Source organism: Aethalodelphis obliquidens, unplaced genomic scaffold (assembly GCF_003676395.1).
Source record: "Aethalodelphis obliquidens isolate GAN/ISIS:26980383/991018 unplaced genomic scaffold, ASM367639v1 scaffold34, whole genome shotgun sequence".
Classification (NCBI taxonomy): Eukaryota; Metazoa; Chordata; class Mammalia; order Artiodactyla; family Delphinidae; genus Aethalodelphis; species Aethalodelphis obliquidens.
Genome location: NW_020837978.1, coordinates 4,050,136 through 4,071,019, shown reverse-complemented (window position 1 = coordinate 4,071,019; position 20,884 = coordinate 4,050,136). Strand labels below are relative to the sequence as shown.

Below are 20,884 nucleotides of genomic sequence, written 5' to 3'. Positions count from 1 at the left end.
TGTCTAGAGGGGAAAGCTGTGCTCAATTCCAGCTCGCTGGGCCAAGAAAGGCTGCGGGTCCCTTTGCTGCCAGCTTTCCTGACTTGCCAAGAGCAACTGGCACTCTAGATTGTTATGCGATCTCTCCCTGTTATTCAAATGCTGCGTAGAATACGCAAAAATTATCTCAGGTCAAATGTGACCTGAGGGCCATCTTTTGTCAACGCCTAGTAAAAGGCATTGGACTCAAGCTCTGATGTGGATACTACTTAATTTTTATAAGTTAAATTGATGAGCTGAGTTAAGCTACGTGCAAGTCCCTAAAAATTTACTTTGTGTCTCTAGACCAAGACCTATATTAGGAATCAATCGACCCAGATCAGTCCTGTTGATTCGGTCTCTTAATGTCTCAAGAATCCACCCATTTCTTTCCATCCTTTCTCACCTGCCACCTCGATAGCTTCCTGCACAGACTCCCCGCCTCTTCCTGGCCCCATTCACTCCATGACCCACAGAGCTCTTCTTTGTCCTGTCCAGACCAGGTCACGTTTCCGCCCTCATGTGACCCTACCCTCCTTTGAAACTCTCCAATGGCTTCCCAGGGCTTCCCAGGGCTTTTAGAATAAAATCCAAATTCCTTAAGGTGGATTGCTTGGCCCCAACCTCTGTCCAAACTCATCTGGTACCGCTGCTGTCCCCTCACTATACCCCACCTTCACTGGCTGGGTTCTTTGAGACTCACACATGCAAGTTCTTTCCCACCTCAAGTTTTATTATTTCTTTGCTCTTTGCCCAGCTGTTACTTTTTCTCTTTCAGGTCTCAACCTAAATATCAACTGCTCAGAGAAAACCTCCATGATTGCTGTGGTGTCCCTCAAAAGGGCATGGTCAAGTCCTAACCCAGGTACCTGTGAATGTGGAAATAGGGCCTTTGCAGATGTAACCAAGATAAGATGAGGTCATGCTGGATTAGGGTGGGTGCTAAATCTAATGACTGGTATCTTTATAACGAGAGAAAGATTTGAAGACACAGAGGGAACATGACCACGTGAAGACAGAGGCAGAGATTGGAGGTAGCTACCAGCCAAGGAATTCCAGCAGCGCCAGCAACCACCAGAAGCTAGCAGAGGACCCTTCTGTAAAACCTTTAGAGGGCAAGGACCCTCTCGAAAAACTTTAGAAGGAGCATGGCCCTGTGACTCCTTGATTTTAAGTCTCCAGCTTCCAGAACTGTGAGACAATAGACTTCTGTTCTTTTAAGCCACCATGTCTGTGGTCATTTGTTATAGCAGCTCTAAGACACTGATACAATTACCCAATGTAAAGAGATTCTTTCTGTTATAGCTCTTCTTCCTCACACCATGAGGAAGTGTGAGCTCCTTTCACAGTTTGTAATTATTCATCAGTTTTTTTACCTGTGTCTTTCTAGATCCTAAGACGCATGAGGTTGGAAACCAGGTTCCATTTTGCTCCCCTGATACACCTAGACTTCACCTGTATTATGGAAGATGCTCCGTAAAGGCTCTCTTAGTTTACTCATGGGCGTTAATACTTCATACTCTTTGGGGCTCTTAATGTGTAGGGTGGTTTGTCCTCAAACTGAATAGCCTCAGATTGTTGGTCTGACACCCACTAGTTCTTCTGTCCTCCCAGAATCATGGAATTACTGTGCTGGAAAGAATCTTAGAAATCACCCAGCTCCCCACAACCACCAGCCCCCACGGGTTTTTCAGATGCGAAAATTGTGCCTTCTGCATATGCAGCCAGCTGTCACTCCTTACAGCTGCCAGTATGTTCCTGCTTCTGAGCAGTGGCCCTAGATAGGCTACCACGGCCTTGCCTGAGGGTCCGAAGGCAACTTTCCTTCACCTGCAGAAGCAAGCACGTGGCTTGTGACAGCTAGTCACTGCTCAGTGGCAGTTTTGTTTAATTAAAATAATAGAATTTTAAGCCTGGAAGCATCCTCCTTAGACATCATTTGAGTAAAGGTATGCCCTCATTTAATTATGTCTCAGTTATATACACTTTAAATGTGGTGAGATTTATTGCTGTGAATTACCCAATTATCCACTCCCTCAAAATTCGCCCAGATATTTCTAAGCATTTCCCAAAGGGCCACCTCCAATGGGACATTCCCCTCAAATTCCCCTGTTCAAACACCATCCAGGGGCCTGCGGGGGCCCCAGGACAGCACTTGTGCCTCTTCTGGTGCCTTCTGTTCACCTCTTGAATCCTTCATCCCGAATGTGGGGCATCACTTCTCACAATACAGCTGTAAACTCTTAGGGAGACTTTCCTAGGATCAGAAGTGACGGAAGGGAAATACAACACAGAAAACAATACACAACCACAACCACAGCCCACAACTGTGCTGGGCTCTGCCTCACTCACGCCTGCTTCCTGCAGACAGAGTAGCTGGTGGACGTCCACCACGAGTGGAAGTACTTCAGCCTTCCCCATGTCCCAGTGGAGCTCTGGCCACAGAGAAGGCAGGAAGCCCTTCCTTCAGCTCACGCTAAAGCCCACCTCACTTCCTTCTCCAAGACTGATTCCTCCCAGGAATCCCGCTCCCTTGGGTGACCCACCCCCGCCAGCAGTGTCACGTCTGGCTCTACGGATTAGTTTGCTAAGGCTGCCTGCCGCAAGCAGGTATCGCAAACTGGGTGACTTAGAAGACAGAGGTTTATTGTCTCAAGGTTCTGGAAGCTGTAAGTCTGAGATCCCAGGGTCATCGGGGTTGGTTCCTTCTGAGGAAGTACCTGTGAGGGAGACTGTTCTAGCTTCAGGTGGTTTACCGGCAATCTTTGGCATTTCTTGGTTCAAAGAGGCAACATCCAATCCTGACTCCATCGTTGAATGGCTGCTGTCTTCATCATCTTCTTTCTGTACATGACGGTCTCTGTGTTTAAATTTCTCCTTCTTATAAGGATATGAGTGATATTGGATTAGGGCCAACCCTGAAGACCTCATTTTAACTTGACTACCTCTATAAAGACCCTACTTCCAAATATCCCATTCTGAGGTCCTGAAGGTTAGGACTTCAACACATCTTTTTGGAAGGATGCAATTCAACCCATAACCTACAACCCCAGCGAGATCATCACACCTCAGCTTAACATCAGTCTATTTCTTAAAGTATGAGTTATTCATTTTGAAATAATGCTTCATCAACTACAATCCAGATTTGGCTGCTTCAATCTCTTTCAAATTCTTTATTCCAGGCTCCCTCAAAAAACCTGGGGGTCCAGGTTCACCCAGGGTTATGTGTTTTACACATATGCTTTCATCAGTGACTATGTGCAATGTGTCAGGGTTTTGGGGTGCTGTTCACCCCTCCTTTGGCCCAAGGTCCTGAACAGAGTACACACATGAACACAAACTGATGAGAAACAGAGAAGAGCTTCATCCATCTGGGCAAACACTTGGCATCTCACAGCAAACCTCTAATAAAAACTCGAGTAGAGAAGATGGCTTAATCTCTTCTTTTCTGCATGTATTCTGGCTTTTTTAATTTATTTTTTTATTTAAATTTTATGTGATTTTTAACGGTTACACTCCACTTACAGTCTTTAGAAAATATTGGCTATATTCCCTGTGTTGTACCATATGTCCCTGTAGCCTAGAAGATGGCTTAATCTTGAGGCCTAAGTGGGCCTCCCTCTGCCCACTCCAATCGTGGGACCAATGTGCCGTGCCCACGTGTCTCTGGAAGGAGAGAGAGGTAAGCAGGCTGCAGAGCAGATTCCAAGTTCACGAACGTAGCAAGCTGTCCAGAGGTGGACCAATCTCAGAGGCTCCTGAAAACAAACGAAGGCCATTGCCAGCATAAGACATGACCAACAGCACAGTGACCTGAATCACTGGGAGAAGGGACTCCAGAGAAACAGGCACAGATGAACTAGGAGGAAATTGAGACAGAGAGACCCAGAGTGTGCTGCCCCATTCCCCCCCCCCCCCCCCCCCCCCCAGTAAGAAGGGTGAGAACCCCTGCGGTCTGAAAATGGAAGCCCGGGAGGCAGAGAAGGTTTCCTCTCTTCCGAGGCCACGCCCCACAGTGAGCTTGTTAAATACAACACCTCGCTTTCTCTTCTCAACAGCTCCCATATGGTCAATATCTTTCTGCCCATTTTAAAGGTAAGAAAACTGAAGCCTAAAGGAGTAAATAACTGGACCATCCTTTCAAAGCAAATACGTTTAAGGAGGAAGCCAGAACTCAGATCCCACGTTGGTCTGACACCAAGTGTGACCTACAGTGTGATCATTTCCATCCTGTGTTAATAAATGATTCACGACCATCAGGAACTTACTGCCGGTGAGGTTGAGTTCACTGTTTTGTCAGGGCGAGACGGATTGACACCCAGAAGTTTATCACCAGGACCCTCTTTATACCCACAAATGGAAAGGAATTCTATCCAAAAAGTTTTCATAAAGACTGTCCTGGAGCCCAGCCTCACACAAGGACGGAAACGGGAGAGAGGACGTCTGTGCAGTGGCTGCCATGCTGCCAGCCAAGCTCCCTTCTCAGTGTATTCACAACATGATGACATCTGTGGCCAGCCTGGCCTCCACATCAGGACCGTCTCAGTGTTTGAGCAGCACACGTTCTTGAAAATATAATCACGTTTTTCAAAAGTATCGTGGGAAAAATATACATCTGGTAAAATGACAGTTTCAAACAGATGAATCAGTTGAACTTATTTTTTAAAAATCATGGAATACTTTAAGAAGAGGAAAGACGACACCCATAGGCTCTGTTGGGAGAAGTGGCTGCTCTTTCTTGTGTGGACACAGGATCCTGATGTGCTGCTGAAGCTTTCACTCTGGGGATAAATAGCTACTTGATAAATGTCACTTTTAACTCTTCCTCCAGGTGTAAAAGAAAATAATGGAATCAAACTATATTCCATTGAAAGAAATAAGGAAGAGATGCAAAATTTAGTAAGTTCCCTGAAAACAGCTAGTAAGTTCCTGCAGCAGGTGAAATAACTAAGACTGTGTATGTACGTGCGTGTGAACACACATCCCGTTCCCAGCTCTGTCTTCTGAGGAGGCCCAGAAACGATTGCTCCCGAACAGCGACAGGCACTGTCAGGGCCTAGATCTTGCTTTTGAAACTGCAAAGAAGCAGAGCTTTTGGAGAAAGGACTGATTCCAGGGCTGGGTCAAGACAAAGCAAGCCCAGAATATCCCTTTGTGTCAGCTAGTAAGAACTCTCAACGAATGATCGGGATACACTGAGAGGACACAAAAATCGGCTTGAAGGGGTCCCCACCGGCTAAGTAGGGGACAATTTGAGCATTAAAATAGGGGCTAAGCCACCTGGCTAGCTCAGTCAGTAGAGCATGAGACTCTTAAAATAAGAATGAGAGGGGATTACAGCACATTAAATAAAACAGAAATTCATGAGATGATACTGATATAAAGGAATAAAGGAAGGAAGGAAGCAAGAAAGAAAGAGAAAGAAGGAAGGAAGGAAAGAAAGAGGAAGAAATAAAGAAAGGTAGAGAGAAAGGGAGAAAAAGAGAGAGGGAGGGAGGGAGGCAGGAAAGAAGGGAAGGAGGGAGGAAGGGAGGGAAGAGGGGGAAGGAAAAGGGAAAGAAGGGTGGGAAGAAGGAAGCTCTTCCTTACAGTAGAATGTCAAGTAACAAATTTAGAAGAAATGAGGAAAAGAGAGAATCACCATTTGGTAACCATCATAGAGGTGGTTGACTTGGGAGTGCTCGGGGGATGCTAGGGCCCTCATGCGGAGTTATGATAAAGACTAGGAAATCAGTGTAATCCCGGAATACTTCCCTCCGAAACACTTACCAATTACACAGGGCGAAATGATGAAGTTGAGGAAGAGACACCTGACAAACCAGGCAATTGAGGTTAACATCCCCAGAGGTGGAACGGGTCAACATGCTGTTACTCCCTAAGGAGATTCATTGAGAAGAACACACCTGGTTTATGAAGTAGTCTCACCATGACTGTTTGGTGTGAGTGTGGTGGTGAGAAAACATCACATGGACCAGGGTGAGATCATCCCCAAAGGAGAGGCTCTCAGGATACGAAAGACATGGGGACACTGAGGGGTTGAACATTAAGCCAGTTTTGCTTACATTCCTGGAATAAACCATACATGCTTTCTCTTCTGTGAAATGCCTTTTCACGTCTTTTGCCCAGTTTTATTTCAGGGTGCGTGTGTGTGCATGCGTACATGCTTTAAAAAATTGGTTTAGGGCTTCCCTGGTGGCACAGTGGTTGAGAGTCCGCCTGCCGATGCAGGGGACACGGGTTCGTGCCCCGGTCCGGGAAGATCCCACATGCCGCGGAGCGGCTGGGCCCGTGAGCCACGGCCGCTGAGCCTGCACGTCCGGAGCCTGTGCTCCGCAACGCGAGAGGCCACAACAGTGAGAGGCCGGCGTACCGCAAAAAAAAAAAAAAAAAAAAAAAAAAATGGTTTCAGGAATTCTTTAGTTCTTGATACCAATTTTGGTGATTTTGGTAATTTGTCCTTTCCTTTCCTTTAAGGTGTTACTTTATGAACAGAAGTTTTTCATTTATCATGGTCAAATTTGTCAATCATTTCCAGTTCATGCTTTTTATGCTTATTTAACGTTTAAGAATATTCATCTATTGATATATATTTCACTTAGTTTTTAAAGCTTTTGGGCGGGGCGCTATCTAAGTCCTTAAACCACCTGGAGTAGATTTTTTAAAATAATTCATTTGAAATAACTTTAAACATAAAGAAAAATTGCCGGAACTGTACAAAGAACTCCCATAGCCCTTCACCCAAAGATTCCCCAATTTAACATTTTATTGTGTTGTCCCACTGCTGTCTATTTATCCCCATTACTGCTATTCCTTTTCTGAACCCTGTGGGAACAAGCTGCAGGTATGACGTCTCATCTCCCCTAAGTACTCCAGTGTGTCCCCACCCCAAACGAGGACGACCTTCTGTGTGATCACCCTACAACTCTCCAATTGGGAAATCAACATTAGTACCAACTAACGTCCCATTCAGAGACCACAATCGAATTTTGCTAACTGTCCCAACGATTTCTCTGACCTTTTTGATTTAGGATCTTATCTAGGAATACAGATTGCTTTTAGGTGTCATGTCTGTTCTGTTTCAGTGTGAAGGGGGACCACATAGATGTTCACTTTGTGATAAATTAGTGAGCTGTGCAGCTCTGTTTTGTGCATTGCTCTGTGCGTCTATTTCATAATAAAAATGTTAATTTTTAAAAATAAAGTATTTATTGTTAAACAGAAAGCTAATCACACGCATACCTTTCAAACATAACATTTGCTCCCAGGATTCAGATTTCTGCATTAAAATCAAGTTTCTTCTGCCAGCCATAGATTTAAGTCCTAGACGTCTCAACTAATTTTAAAGCAGTGATCAAAGAGTGAAAAATCACCTTACCAAGTAGCAGAGGCAAAGGGAGACCCAAGCCTCCCAAAGTGGGTTTTTATTAGGACTCTACCACCATATCTCGAAAAAAGGTTAACCCCCTCTTGGGTCACATGATTATTTAAATATGGTATGGTTGTCGTCATTTTAAATAAAAGAGCTATATACATTAATATTCACATTTTTGATTAAGGACTCTAGTTGAAGGTATAAAAAATGACAGACTAAATTTATGAGAGAGATGTATCGTTAGAGCAATCCATTCTAATACAGCAGTGGATTTTTTTCTGACCCAGGAAGAGGTGGGATTTCCTAGTAGACCTGGCAACTGCTCTCGCAAATAATTTCAAAGGGGTGTTTTTAAAATGATAGCATCTGGAAAGTCCACTTAGGATGGATTGGTAGAGAGAGTTGGGAAATGGACTGGCTCAATGCTTTGCCCTGTTACCAGTGCAAGAACACACGCAGCCGCACCTGGTGTCCGCATGTGTGTGGAACATTGCATGCGCCGCTGGGGGCGGAGGCGCGCGGTGGGGGGGGGAGCTGCAGGACCCTGAACCACGAAAGGAAGGTGGTGCCAACCAGGCTTCAAATTAGACGTGGTCTCTTTCTGGCAGTTTTAGGGACAGGAGTTTTGCACATTTATGCCTTAATTATGCAGACCTACCTTCGGGGGGGAGGGGTACCTCTGGCTCATTTTGATATGCAGATCCAAACAGCACCAATTTCTTGGTTTTTTTAATCCTGAACTGCATACGTTTCTTTAACTTTAAACGAAATTGCTTATCAAAAGGAAACGTGCCTTTTGCAAGAAGGCACCTGTAACAAGCATCCTTGCATGGACTTTATTCCTCGGGCTGCACATCCACAGTATTCTGGAAAACCTCCAGTCCACAAAACACCAAAGGCGAAAACCGCCTTGGAGATCAGGTCGTAGTCCGATCTCCGCTGTTTTTTCAGATTACCAAACTGCAAGTCAGAGAAGCGTGGGGACAGACCAAGGTCACCGCACTACTGACGACACAAGGCCTAGGACCTGCGTCTCCCCACTCTTGTCCAGTCCACTGCTTTTTCGCCTCAAGTATGATGTGGAGTAGACATTTCAAGTTAAGAAAAGAAAGGAGGAAACCTTCTCCACGGCCACCTTCAACCGTGGATATTGCCCGCAATGTTCCCAAAGAGCCAGCATGCGTTGGCAACCCTGGATTTCATTATCCTTTAATAAAGAAATTAGGAAAAACCAACCTCTCTTGGAGCCCCGACGGCAGAAAGACCAGTACTTTTTAAATTAAGAATTAAAAAATAAAAACCCTGTTAGCATCTGCTTTCAACCATTTACCCTAATATCGTTTATGCACAGTACTGACTCTGCTCTCTCACTTCCTCACTTTCCAAACGACCCTCACCAGCGAGGGGAGGCTGGGCTGCAAGTGGAGGAAAGTGGAGGGAAGGCCAACGGGGTTCCAGCGACGGCGAGCCCCACCCCGCGGGATGGGCTGGGACCCAGGACCGGCCCACCCGAAGCTGGTGGCCGTGCGCACGCGCAAACCGCCCGCCCTCTGCTTCATTCTGCTTTATTTAGCCCTTCAGCGCTGCCAGCTTGCACACCCCCAACGCCCCAAGTTCGGATGACAGGGGGTGGGATGGGGAAATCCCAGGGCACTCTCAGAAAACGACGTCTTGTAAGATCCGGGGGCGGAGGGCGGGTGGGTGAGCAGGAGAAAGGCAAGGACGTTAAGGGCAAAAAGCCTTACACCGCCCCCCGTCGGGCCCTGCAACGGTCTGGGCTCGGAGCCGGCGCCCCAACTCTGGGCGGAGGAGGGATAAACCTGGCGGGCAGCACGCGCGGGGCCCCGAGGGGTGGGGCGGGGCTGTGGGCGGGGCCTACCGCGGCTCCCCGAGGCCCCGCCCCTCGGACCAACCTCTCGCCTTGCCATTGGAGGGCGTCGGGGGCGGGTCCAAGAGACACCCGCCTCTCGCCACCTGCCCCCGCCCCGCCCCCTGGCCGCCCAAGTTTTCGGCTCTTCCAGGAGCCTCAGAGCGCAGGAAAAGGAAACACCCGGGGCTGCCACACCGCCCCTGGACGCTGGAAGGGCTACCCCCCACTGCCGCCCAGCCCGTCCGCCTGGTGACGTCAACACGGTGGGGCCACGAGGCCCCGCCCCTAGGCCCCGGACCCTGGCCCTCGGGCCCCCAGCTCTGGGTGTACCGCACCTGCGGGATGCGGGAAGGGGCCACCCTGTGCAAATGTTCCGCGTCACAAAGGGCCGCAGTCAGAGCCCCCGCGCCCCCCTTCATCCCCTCAGCCTCCACAGCACGTCCCACCGCCCTTGTTTTGCCCCCTTCTCGCCCTCTCTCTGTCTCTGCATCTCCAAAGAGATGGGCGCGCAGGTGGCACAGTGCCTGGAGAAGCAGATTCGATTCAATATCGCCTTCATCCGTCTGCATATCTACCGCTTACTTAATATCTTGTTTTCTCCTGTAATTTTGGGAGATTTAGCGGGTCCTTTTCATCTTTCATTTCTTTTTTCTCTTCACGGGCTCAAAGTCGGCCGGCTCCTTCCTTAGCATTTGATTAAAGAAGCTAGGATTTAGGCTTCTTTTGGTGCAGAGGAAGGGAAGGAAACCAAAGCCTAACCGCGTTTAGAAAGAAAATAGCTCTGTTCCTCTCTCGTCCTTAACTCACGCTGTCGCGGTAGCACCTCGCACGGGCACAGGCGCAGCTGCAGAAGCACTTGGTTGCAGAGAAGGCTGCGTCTACACAGGGTTTGCGCCCGAGCATCAAAAGACAGTGCAGGTGTGTGTGGACGCGGGTGTGCGTGTGCGTACGTGATGTACGTGTGTGCGTGTGTGTGCGGCCCAACAAATAACCTCAAGAGGCGCATCAGGATCAGAAGGAACCCCTCACACTAGCGATCGCCTCGTAAATTTCCGAAAGCTCTGCGAGTCAGTATATCCCTAGTGTCCGAAAATCGTCTTTGCAGAGGTTCCTTCCTCCCTGCTCTCCCCGCTCCCCAATACAGGTGTCGCCGCGTCTCCTGAAGCGGCCCCTCGCCCGCGGGGGCGTCACCGAAGACGCGAGGTGTATATTTCAGGCCCCCCGCGTGTGCAGATTAAACCCCGCGGGCCTGGGCCTGTGCGCGCGCTCCCGTGCCGTGTGTGCGGGAGGGTCTGGGGCGCTCCGCTCGGCTCGCGGGCGTGAGTGTGTGTGTGTGCTCACGCGCTCCAGGTTGTGCCCCGAGTGCAGCTGCAGGGTTGGAGGAAGAGAGTAGGCCAGTGCAGCGGGGCAGGCGGCCCAGGGGCCTGTCGAATTAACGGGGCCGGCTGAGCAGTTCTTCCCTCTCCCGCTCTCGCTGCTTTAAACCCCGCTGCAACGTAGGGAGGAGGCTGGATTCGCCGAGTTGCTGGTGGAGGAAGGGGGAGCAGGTTGAAACAATCGAGTGGGCGCGCCAGGACTCCCCGGCTCCGGGCGGGGCGGGGAGAGGGAGCCCCGGTCCTGCGCAGAGAGGGGGCGGGGTTGGGGGCCCGGGAACAGCGAGAAGGAGGGGGGCGGGGGGTGGGCGGCCGCGGGGCTGGGGAAATGGTCACCTCCGAGAGGCGAGAATTCGTTCGGATCGCACATTAATTGGAGATAACTGATTAATTCGAGCTTCTGATGACTATAAATGGCGATTCTCTACCAAGGTGTCTTTATTTTTTTTGAAAAAGAATCATTTCGTGTCATCCCCCACGTCAGGCCTGCTCGTGGGCGTGAGGCTGTACTTCCTCCGCCCCTCCTAATGGAGTGAACCATTCCCAGCACCTCCCCCTCTCCCTCTCTCTTCCTCGCTCCCTCTCTCTCTCTCCTCCCTCTGCCTTCCCCGTGCATAAAGTCTCCGTCGCTCCTGGAACTTGTTGGCAATGCCTATCTTTCAGCTTCCCCCCGCGTTCTCTAAACTAACTATTTAAAGGTCTGCGGTCGCAAATGGTTTGACTAAACGTAGGATGGGACTTAAGTTGAACGGCAGATATATTTCACTGATCCTCGCGGTGCAAATAGGTAAGTGGCCGGCGAGCCGGGCTCGCGGAGGTACGGCGGACGGCCGGGGCCGAGGTGCCCAAAGGAACCGACTGGCCCGCGGCCGCCCTGGGGTGCGGAGAAGGCGGCAAACCTCCAGGGGTGGGACATGGGATCCAAGGGACTCGCGCGTCCCGGGTTGGTTTTCCTAAAAAAAAGGGGGGGGGGAGAGAGACTCCAAACGTTCGCCAGGAAATGTGTGCGGCTGGCGTTTTCTGGAGGGGTTTTCCCCCTTTTTCCAAAGCGCACGTCCGTTTTTGCTCCCCTCTCTTGGGTTCACCAGGTTTGGTGCGCTCTGGGGAAATGCACTGGTCCCTGCGATACTGCAAGGTATTATTTTTAAGGGTCAAAAGGTGAATGCAGGAACAAGATGGCTAGGCAGCTACAACTGGAAAGTTTATGTGCAGAAAGCAAAGATATTCTGGGGTTCAGACTGCAGCATTTAGAACTTTGTCATCCTCCCGCCCGCCCCCCCCGCCCCAGCCCCAGTATCCTAGCTGCAGCATTGATACCGGGCAACGCAGACCGGGCTGGGGGGCAAACTGAGAATGATAGGGAACCCCAGAGTACATCTTTTAATATGCTTATCATTGAGGAGCTTGAGTTCAGCTAAATATATGTGGATATAATTTTCTATGCTCATTTGCCTGTTCCTTTCCACATAGGCATCAGTATTTTCTCTATAAGAAGGGGTTAAGAAGTGTTTGCAATATGTCGTGTTGGGTGCCTGTTATTTTTGTTTGTTTGGGACTGATTACGGGTGGGTTTATATAGTCCCCATTTTATGTTAAGGAATCTTGAGTCCTAGCTACACTGTCGTTGTTTAAAAGTTCACATTTTTTCATCCAAAATGAAGAAGGCATTATGGAAGGGAGCGCTAGAAAACCCCCATCCCTGATGCGGGTCAGAGCATTAATTAATGTGGCCTAAAAGTGAAAGTGAAGCAGATTATTAATAGAACGGACAAGAGAAAAAATAGAAACTCTTCAAACGGGTTTTCTGGAGACGAGGGAATTGTTGGTGCCTATCACTTCAGGCTGTAGCATTCTTTGCAGACAAATCCTTGCAGTATTGCGGGGGGTGGAGGGGCTTTAGGGAATCGATTTGGGGCAGGAGATGAAATACATAACATTTTTCTTCACGAGAAATGTGGGGGAAACAGGCTTTGGAGTTATCTGCATATTAAAATGGATTCTTTGCAGTGGGTTTTGTATGCATTTGACATGATTCTGAGTATCTGGTTTTTTTGCATGAACATTGTAGGGGCTTTAGAATGTGTGGATGCAGGATGTTGACGTTGCCTTTAATTCTAAGAAACGATTTGCTGTTTTGAATCTGGCTGTTTTGAATCTTTGACATTAGTGCAAAGAGCTGCAATAAATAAAGAACATTTCTGATTGCAGCAAATCCCTTAAATCTTGGAAATAACTGGATGTGGCTTTTGCAGTTAGCCTGCAGATTTTTAGAGAGCAGGAGACAGCAGTTGTTTTTGATATAGGGATTGTAATCTGCTTTCCCGGTAGGAAATAACCTTACTATGGATGGGGTAAAAAAAAAAAGACAGCGATTGTGTATGCGAAATACGCTTGGAACACAGTAACCTCGGCCCGAAAATGACCATTTGTTGGCTGTGGAATTGCAATGGAGTATACTTGTTCCCGAATGTCTGCCCTTTCCCGCACCAGAGCCTCGATCTTTATTAATTCCCAGCTGGGAACTGTCCCAAATCACTGACATTTGGCAAGAAAAGCGGGGGGTGGGGCAGGGACGGGAAGGTGGAGGGGTGGTGAAGGCAAATGAAGGCTAGGCGGGAGGAAGTTTGGAATGAATGAGAGGTCGAACGAATGAATGAACGGAAGGAAAAGGCACAAGACGCGGACACCGCAGAGAACGGGGAAGTAGCCTGGGTCGCTCGCCCGAGCCTCGCTGAACGAGGGTTCAAGAAGGACGGACAGGGTCGCGCCGGCTGCCCCCTGCCCGGAGGCGTGAGCCTGCGAAACACTTCCCGCGCGCAAGCCCCCGGCCTCCCCAGCCAGCCAGAGACCGCGGAGTCACAGTTGCAAAAAAAAAAACAGAAAATTTCACGACTTCTTATTTTACACGCGCGCGCGCACACACACATGCGCGCTGTGACATGTCTTCTCCTCCAGCAGCCCCTGGAAAGATAACGCGACAGGAACGCTTCCCGCGCCCCCCACCCCGGCGAACCCCAATTCTCCTTTAACATAGTGTCAATGCATCTTAGGGGCAACTTTTTCACCACCGAGTCTTGGGGGTGGAGGTAAGGGGTAAGGAGAGGCCGGGTGCCAGGGCGCGAGGGAGGATGGACTGTATTTTATTTCGTTTCCTCGCTGCAAAGCAGCATCTGTGGTACGGATTATAGAGGGCGCCGCGCAGGGTTGAATTCATCGGGACTGCGTTCTGTTGGAACAAAGATTCGTTTATTCAGTGTTCTAGCTGACACTTGCAGTCGCAAGGGCTCTTACTGTTTCGTAGGGGGACCGGGAGATAGATAACGGTTTACGTATCTGCCCGAGCCGAGGTCGAGTCCCTTCCCCAGAGCTTCCCGTTCCGGATTAGAAAGCGCAAGTCCCGCCCAGCTCTTCCTGCAGCAATTTGCAAACGGTGCGCTCTCGGAGGCCTCTGCAGCTTCGGTCACCTTCCCGCTCGCCTGCTTCTGGCCCGGCTCTGGGCACCGGCGGCTTGGGGTGGTGAGGTCCTCCCCGGAGACACCCACACGCGAGCCGCGGCGCCCTGAACACTGCCGGGAAGGGCCCGGCGCTCAGGGTCCAGGCACTGGAGGCCGAATTCCATTCCGAGAAGATTCGCCCCTTCTCTCCCCTCCTCTCGCCCCAGCAGCGCAGATCTGCGCTTCACGCGCGCCCTCCTGGCGTCCCGGGTGCTTTTGGCCGCTCGTCTCGGAATCTTTAGCCCAGTTCGTGGGCCTTGGGAAGGAGAGAAATGGCCACGGCAGCGCGCCGGCCGCCTGGAGCCGCGGGGTCTGGCCGACCTGAGACCAGGAGCGAGGGCCTCGGTGCGGCCGGGGTTTCTTCCTCCCCCACCCCTTCTCCTTCACCTCCTCCCACCGCCCAGACTGCGATCCCGGTCCCCTCTGGAGAGAGCCCGGAGCTGGAGGCCGAGAGCCCCTGGCGGCAGCCATCTGGGCCCTGAGACGCACTGCTGGGACCTGGCGAGGAAGGGTCTCACCCCCCCACCTCCCGCTGGCGGGAGTGGTGGCCGGTCTTTCCAGGGGAGCCGAGCCGCGGATAGAGGCGGAAGGAAGCAAGGGGCCGGCCTCACGGGTTTGGCCTCCGCGGAGGTGACCCGGGGTCATTAGCTCAGACACATCCTGACTCTGCCGGGCCGCGACTGCCCCAGACCACTCGTCCCCTCGCCCAGTCTCTCGGGGTCGGGGAGCGAGGACCTCACTAGGAACGCACACTGCATGGTAGACAGTCGGTCTTAGAGTGAAATAATCCATGTCGGTGGCTGCTGGTAGCTTCCAGCGACTTTATTAGTTTGTTCATTCAGCAGTGTTTGCTGAGCGCCCGCCGAGCCCGAGGCTTCTTCGCCCGACGTGGCGCTCGGTTCGGCTCCCGGCCCCCGGCTCTGCCGCCTCCCAGCCCCTTCCTCGCCCCCGCGCTGTGCTTTCGGACCCCCTCCGTCACCTCAGAAAGGGAAGATCTCACTTGGAGACCCTTGACGGGCTCGCTGGGAAACGTTGGGAAACGAAGGAGGGAGTGAGGAGAAAGAGAGAAATAAAAGAGGCGGGGGAGGTGAGAAGAGGGGGCGATGGAAACAGAAAAAGAGATGGAGCCAGATGCGGGAGGGAGTAGAACAATAGGAAGGGCCTCGCCTCCCCTGTCCACACCGCTCACGTACCGGCCATCCGCAGAAGACGCGCAGTTGCGTGCGGGTCGCTCGTTCTCGGGCCAAACCGTTCATTCACCTTTGGACCTGGCGCTCCCCGAGCCCGGGCGCTAGTGGACACCGCTGGACGGGGTGAGGCGCGCCGGGCCCAGGCGGGCGGGCCGTCGGGCTGCGGGGCGGGGTCGCGGTCCTGCTGACCGGTGTTCCCTCCTCCCCGCAGCGTACCTGGTGCAGGCCGTGAGAGCAGCGGGCAAGTGCGATGCGGTCTTTAAGGGCTTTTCGGACTGTTTGCTCAAGCTGGGCGACAGCATGGCCAACTACCCGCAGGGCCTGGATGACAAGACCAACATCAAGACCGTGTGCACGTAAGTGTTCTCTCTGGCCCTCGAGGTTTCCTTTCGGGGTGGGGGGGGGGCGCTGCGGAGGTGGGAGGGCGCTCCGCCTCCCGCCGGCGGTCTGTATTTGGCACCAGTGCGAATCCGCGCCTTCTCACCTTCTGGCTCCCACCCTCAGGCCTTTGCCGGGGCCTGCCCCGCCCAAGGGGACCCTGTGGCCTGGGATGGGCAGAGGATGATCCTTTCCGCCGGGCCCAGTCCCACCCTCCGCAGCCTGACCCGCGCGCACAGAGGCGCGCGCAATCCACGCGCTGGAACCGGGGACGAGGGTTTGGAGAGCAGCTGGCAGTTCCTCGCTGCGCTTTGAGGCCGTCTTCGTCTCCCTTTCCTGCTGCGCGAATGAGCACTTCCTGAAGAACGGTTGGTTTGGTTTGAGGGGCGTTTTTGGTAGTTCTACTAGGTTCACTTAAAAGGAAAGGCACTCCCCTATTTTGTCCACTTCCTCTAATAAAACTCCCCTCCGGTGCCCGCCAAGAAAATTCGCGAGCAGCAAGGGAGTGCAGATCCCTCTTCCTCTTTCTAGGAGAGAGACTGAAAGAATATTTTGTTTTGTGCCAATGACTTTGCCCAAGAGGAGCATGTCCCAAATGTCCAGTGATCACTTCTGCGGAGTTGGTAGCCAATTCGGAGCTTTAGAGTAGTTACCTTTCTTGCTTCCCCCCTCCCTCCTCCATCTGCAAGGTGTCCCCAGGCCAGGCCAGGAGGGAGTTCATGGACAGGCCCAGTGGCGTTTTTTCCAGAGCTTGGCTGGAAAGCACAGCTCCCACTGGCAAATGAGGGTAGCAGAGCCCTACTGTGGTGGACCAGCTGCATTTTAGCTGCTGCAGACCTTAGAAATACTCCCATCTTCTGCAATACACAGGCACACACACTGCTACTTCATTTTTCAAAAATAGTTGTGAACCTCCCCACCCCCATAATGGTCCTTCCAATAAAGCCAAGGCAAAAGGTGTTCCTTGTTTCCCATAGGTTGGAGTGACCATCTTCTGCACCATCCTTAATTTTGCTACACAGTCTTAAATACCCTGGTGGCCACCAGAAGCCACAGCGGCTAAGTGGCTGCTACTTTCCTATCAGGAAAGGGACAAAAGGCTGGGTCTGGGATGCACACCCACCTACTTTAATCCTAAGTGTCTGATGATAGGTAAGAAATGTACCTGTAACGATGGACAAGAGGCTAAATACGGATCAGCTCTCAAATCCTCCATCACTTGCCAGAACTTGGTTATTCCAAAGCTATTTTAATTTTTTAGCAGGACTTTCGTCCTGGAAAATGGAAATGAGGCGGGCCCCTCTCAGAGGTGGCAGCCACAGCTGGGTCAAGGCTCCCACGCTGTTGGTGGCACTGAAGCCCACCTCTTCTCAGTGCCACCTGGATTCTGTCATCTTCCACCATGTCTCTCTTCCAGGAAGGCCCTGTCCCCATCTGGGCATGCATGAGGAAAGGAGAGATTTAGACATCCTTTGGGAGGTGTAATTATGCAGAGAGCTGTCCTGCCGCCTCTCGGTTTCTCTAAATCTCAGTATTTATTACAAATTGAGGAACCTGGAAGCCCTGCACCCCAGGCCCCCCAGTCCTTATAAATCAGAGACTCACGGAGGTCATTAGAAAACAGCCATTGCTCAAGGCCGTCCAACAAGCATTTATAACTTGACTGTCAGCCAGAAGATGGGGTGGGAGTGGAAACCAGGATAAATCGTGCTTACAGTCCGGGCTAGTGAGCAGAAAGGAGAGAGGGGAGAAAATAACAACCACATTTCGTGGAGGGCCCTCCCTGGTGACCTGGCGCTAAGGGCCCGGGCGAAGTGGGAGCCCGCCCAGAGTTACCGAGGCTCACTGATCGACCCAGCCCCGAAAGGAGACAGCGCCCCAGGAATCGATCACGGGTTGGAATGATATTTAGTCTCGAGATCTATTTTGGGTTTTCAGAAGAAAGGGGGACAATAAAAAAAAAAAAAAAAGGACAAGTTGGCTGAAGGTTGTGGGGCGGGGCTCGGAACCGAGCCCAGGAGGAGCGAGTGGCTGAGTACCGCGCGGGGCTCCGGGAAGAGGAGAGAGGGGAGGGCTGGGAGTAGGGTCCCTCGAAGGCTGGCAGCGGCGGGCACCGCGCCGGCCCAGGAGCCCGGGCCTGGGGGTGCTGGCAATACACCCCGAAGGCCGCGGAGGTCCAGGGCCACGAAGAAGCCTCGGGAGAGGGGAAAGGGCAGGGCCGGAGCTCTGGGGTTTGAGGAAGCTGGAGGAGGCCAGGAAGCCAGCCCCGGGGGTCCGGGCGCTGACACTCACCGACCCCGTGGAGGGGAGAGGCAGGCCGCAGTCTCCGGAGCGAATCAGAGCCGGGGGGGCGTGGAGAGCAAGGCGAGGGGCCACGGAGGACCGAAGCAAGCGAGTAGGGGGAAGTGAGGAACGGAACAGAGGAAAACCGAGGGGAGGGAAAAGGAGGAAGACAAAGAAGGGGAGAGGGAAGAAGGCGAAGGGGAAAGCGGGAGACAAAAGGAGGAGCGGAGGAGAATGAAGGCCACGGGGAGAGTGCGCGGCGGCGTGGAGAGGGAGGGAGGGAGACAGAAGGGGCGGGCGGAGGAGAAAGCGGGAAGCCCGGAGGGGAGGGCCGTGCTCCGAGCAAGCAACCCGCTTGCAAGCCAGGAGGCATTAATGGGCGGCAGCTTGCGAGGCTTAGCACTGTTTTCCTAGCTTTGCCCGCGGAGGCCCAGCAATCTGTTTGCGCAGGCCGAGGTGCCAGCGCGGCGCAGCGGGCGCGGCCCGGCTGCCGGGCCGCGGAACCAGAGAGGGAAGGGGCGGCCTCCACCTGGGTCAGCGGCATCCAGGCTGCGCGGAGGTCCCGGGAGCGCCCACCGGGCCCCGCCCGGCGCCGGGCCGGCGGAGAGGAGGTCGGAGGGGGGCGCCGGGAGGTTTGCCCGGGGCGCAGGCCCGGGGTCCTTCCCGCGCCCAAAGTGAACCCGCTTCTGTTTTGTTCTGTTCCTCGCCAGATACTGGGAGGATTTCCACAGCTGCACGGTCACAGCCCTTACGGATTGCCAGGAAGGGGCGAAAGATATGTGGGATAAACTGAGAAAAGAATCCAAAAATCTCAACATCCAAGGCAGCTTATTCGAACTCTGCGGCAGCGGCAACGGGGCGGCGGGGTCCCTGCTTCCGGCGCTCTCCGTGCTCCTGGCGTCCCTCTTGGCAGCTCTAGCGACCTGGCTTCCCTTCTGAGCGCGGGGCCGGCTTCCCCCGCGCGCCCACACACACTCACGCCATGCTCCCGGAAATCGAGAGGAAGATCCATTCGTTCTTTGGGGACGTTGTGATTCTCTGTGATGCTGACAACACTCATAGGATTGTGGGAAATCCTGGTTCTCTTTTTGATTTCGTTTGTTTTTTTGTGTTTTATTTGCCAAATGTTACCGATCAGTGAGCAAAGCAAGCACAGCCAACATCGGACCTCACCTTCAGTCCGTCTTCCCACAGAAATACGAAAACGGCAAACCCACCCCATTTTTTTAATTTTTATTTTTTGGCACAAGAATCTCAGGAACGGCCCTGGGCCGCCTACTATATTAATCATGTTAATACATGACAAATTACGGGCTCCTCCTAATAGGAAAGAGAGGAGAGGAGAAGGCCAGGGGAATGAATTGAAGAGAGAAGCATCTCGTGAATAATTCACACTCACGTCTTTCTAACACAGTATCTTGTTTTGATCATTTCCACTGCACATTTCTCCTCGAGAAAAGTGAAAGGACGGGTTGTTGGCCTTGTGTTTTAAGGCTAGGAGGGAGAGAGGAAAGGGGTTGAGGAAACCTCGGGTTAGAGGTACAGGCTGCCAGAAAAAAAACGCTGCTGAAATCACTGAGAGGTTAAGCTTTACCTGCTCGTGTTGATGCACCTTTCCAAGTCCACTGCCTTGAGTTTCCCTCTTGTTTTAGCTGTTACACATACAGTATTACCTGAATATCCAATGGTATAGATCACAGGGGGGGGATGTTAAATGTTAATCTAAAATATAGTTAAAAAAAGATTTTGACATAAAAGAGCCTTGATTTTAAAAAAAAGAGAGATGTAATTTAAAAAGTTTATTATAAATTAAATTCAGCAAAAAAAAAATTTGCTACAAAGTATAGAGAAGTATAAAATAAAAGTTATTGTTTGAAATGGGGTGTCGTCTGTTTCCTGCCCCAAGCCTGCTTTCTTGGCCGAGCTCTCGGGGTTACCTGAAGGGACACAGGATGCCGGGTGATCAGTTCACCTGTTCACAAGCCACCTGCTAACCTACCGTCTTCAAGCAGACCCTCCTCCACCAGGACACCTTGCCACGTCCCTGAAATTGTGTTTACTTAGGAGAAAGAGGAGGTTATATTTTAAATAAGTAAACGGCAAGGATCCTTTCTAGGTGAGGTCTGGGGACACTGGGCTTGCGCGCAGCTGAGAACGCACACGCACACCCACGCGGGTCGGAGCCTCAACGACCGGCTCCGAAGGCCGCGCCCTCCCGGCGACACGCCGCTTCCTCTGCGGTGGCCAGAGGCACCTTGCAGAGGAACCACCATTAAGGGCTCTCACAGAGGGGCCAGATGCTGTGGTCCCTGGCAGGGATCAGGTGAATCCTTTCATAATTAGTAAGATAGCTCAGCTGAAATGGCGAGGAGACGGGGTCTAACGATCTGGCAGTCGAGCTGCTTCCACCTCTCCTACTTATAGGCCCGCATGGCCTTACAGAGAAGTAAACATTCGCGAATAAACGCGAGCAGAGGAGCGCGGGGTCCGGGGCTGCTGGATGCGAGCAGGCTGGGGGGGCAGACCCGAATGTGGGTCTTTGGGCTCAAAGACAGCGAAATCGGATTTCTTGGACAAGGTGAGGGTGGGAGGGAGCTGCGGGGGCCCCGAGGGGTCTGGGGGTGGAGATGGGGGCGGGGAGGGAGGCCGAGAAGGCTGCAGCGGGTTCCCGCGACGCGCTCCTGGAGGGTGCACGGGGCCCTGAAATGCAATGTGTAAACAATCGCTAGAGTAACAGTTCATAAATCAAACCCAGTAGGTCGCAGCCCAATCTGCATTCCCGCCACGGATTGAATTCCAGCAACACATGCGTCCCTGCGCCCCGAGCGCTGGAAGCCGCCCGGTTTCTTAATGGCAGCATCTATTAGCGCGGCGGGTTCACGCACGCCACCTCGCCTCCACTCCTG

General features: G+C 52.1%; 1 protein-coding gene across 2 annotated transcripts; it reads left to right on the top strand.

The window, feature by feature from the left end:
- Positions 1–11,161: 11,161 nt before the first annotated feature.
- On the top strand, positions 11,162–19,856 carry NRN1 (neuritin 1). Of its 2 annotated transcripts, none has more exons than XM_027128285.1 (3): positions 11,162–11,420; positions 15,529–15,673; positions 18,689–19,856. In XM_027128285.1, exons 1-3 carry the CDS (start codon positions 11,366–11,368, stop codon positions 18,915–18,917), a joined length of 429 nt encoding a protein of 142 aa, XP_026984086.1. In that variant the 5' UTR covers positions 11,162–11,365; the 3' UTR covers positions 18,918–19,856. The 2 variants fall into 2 exon arrangements, with proteins under 2 accessions (XP_026984086.1, XP_026984085.1); XM_027128284.1 differs by lacking the exon at positions 11,162–11,420 and adding an exon at positions 13,895–14,472.
- Positions 19,857–20,884: the final 1,028 nt, after the last annotated feature.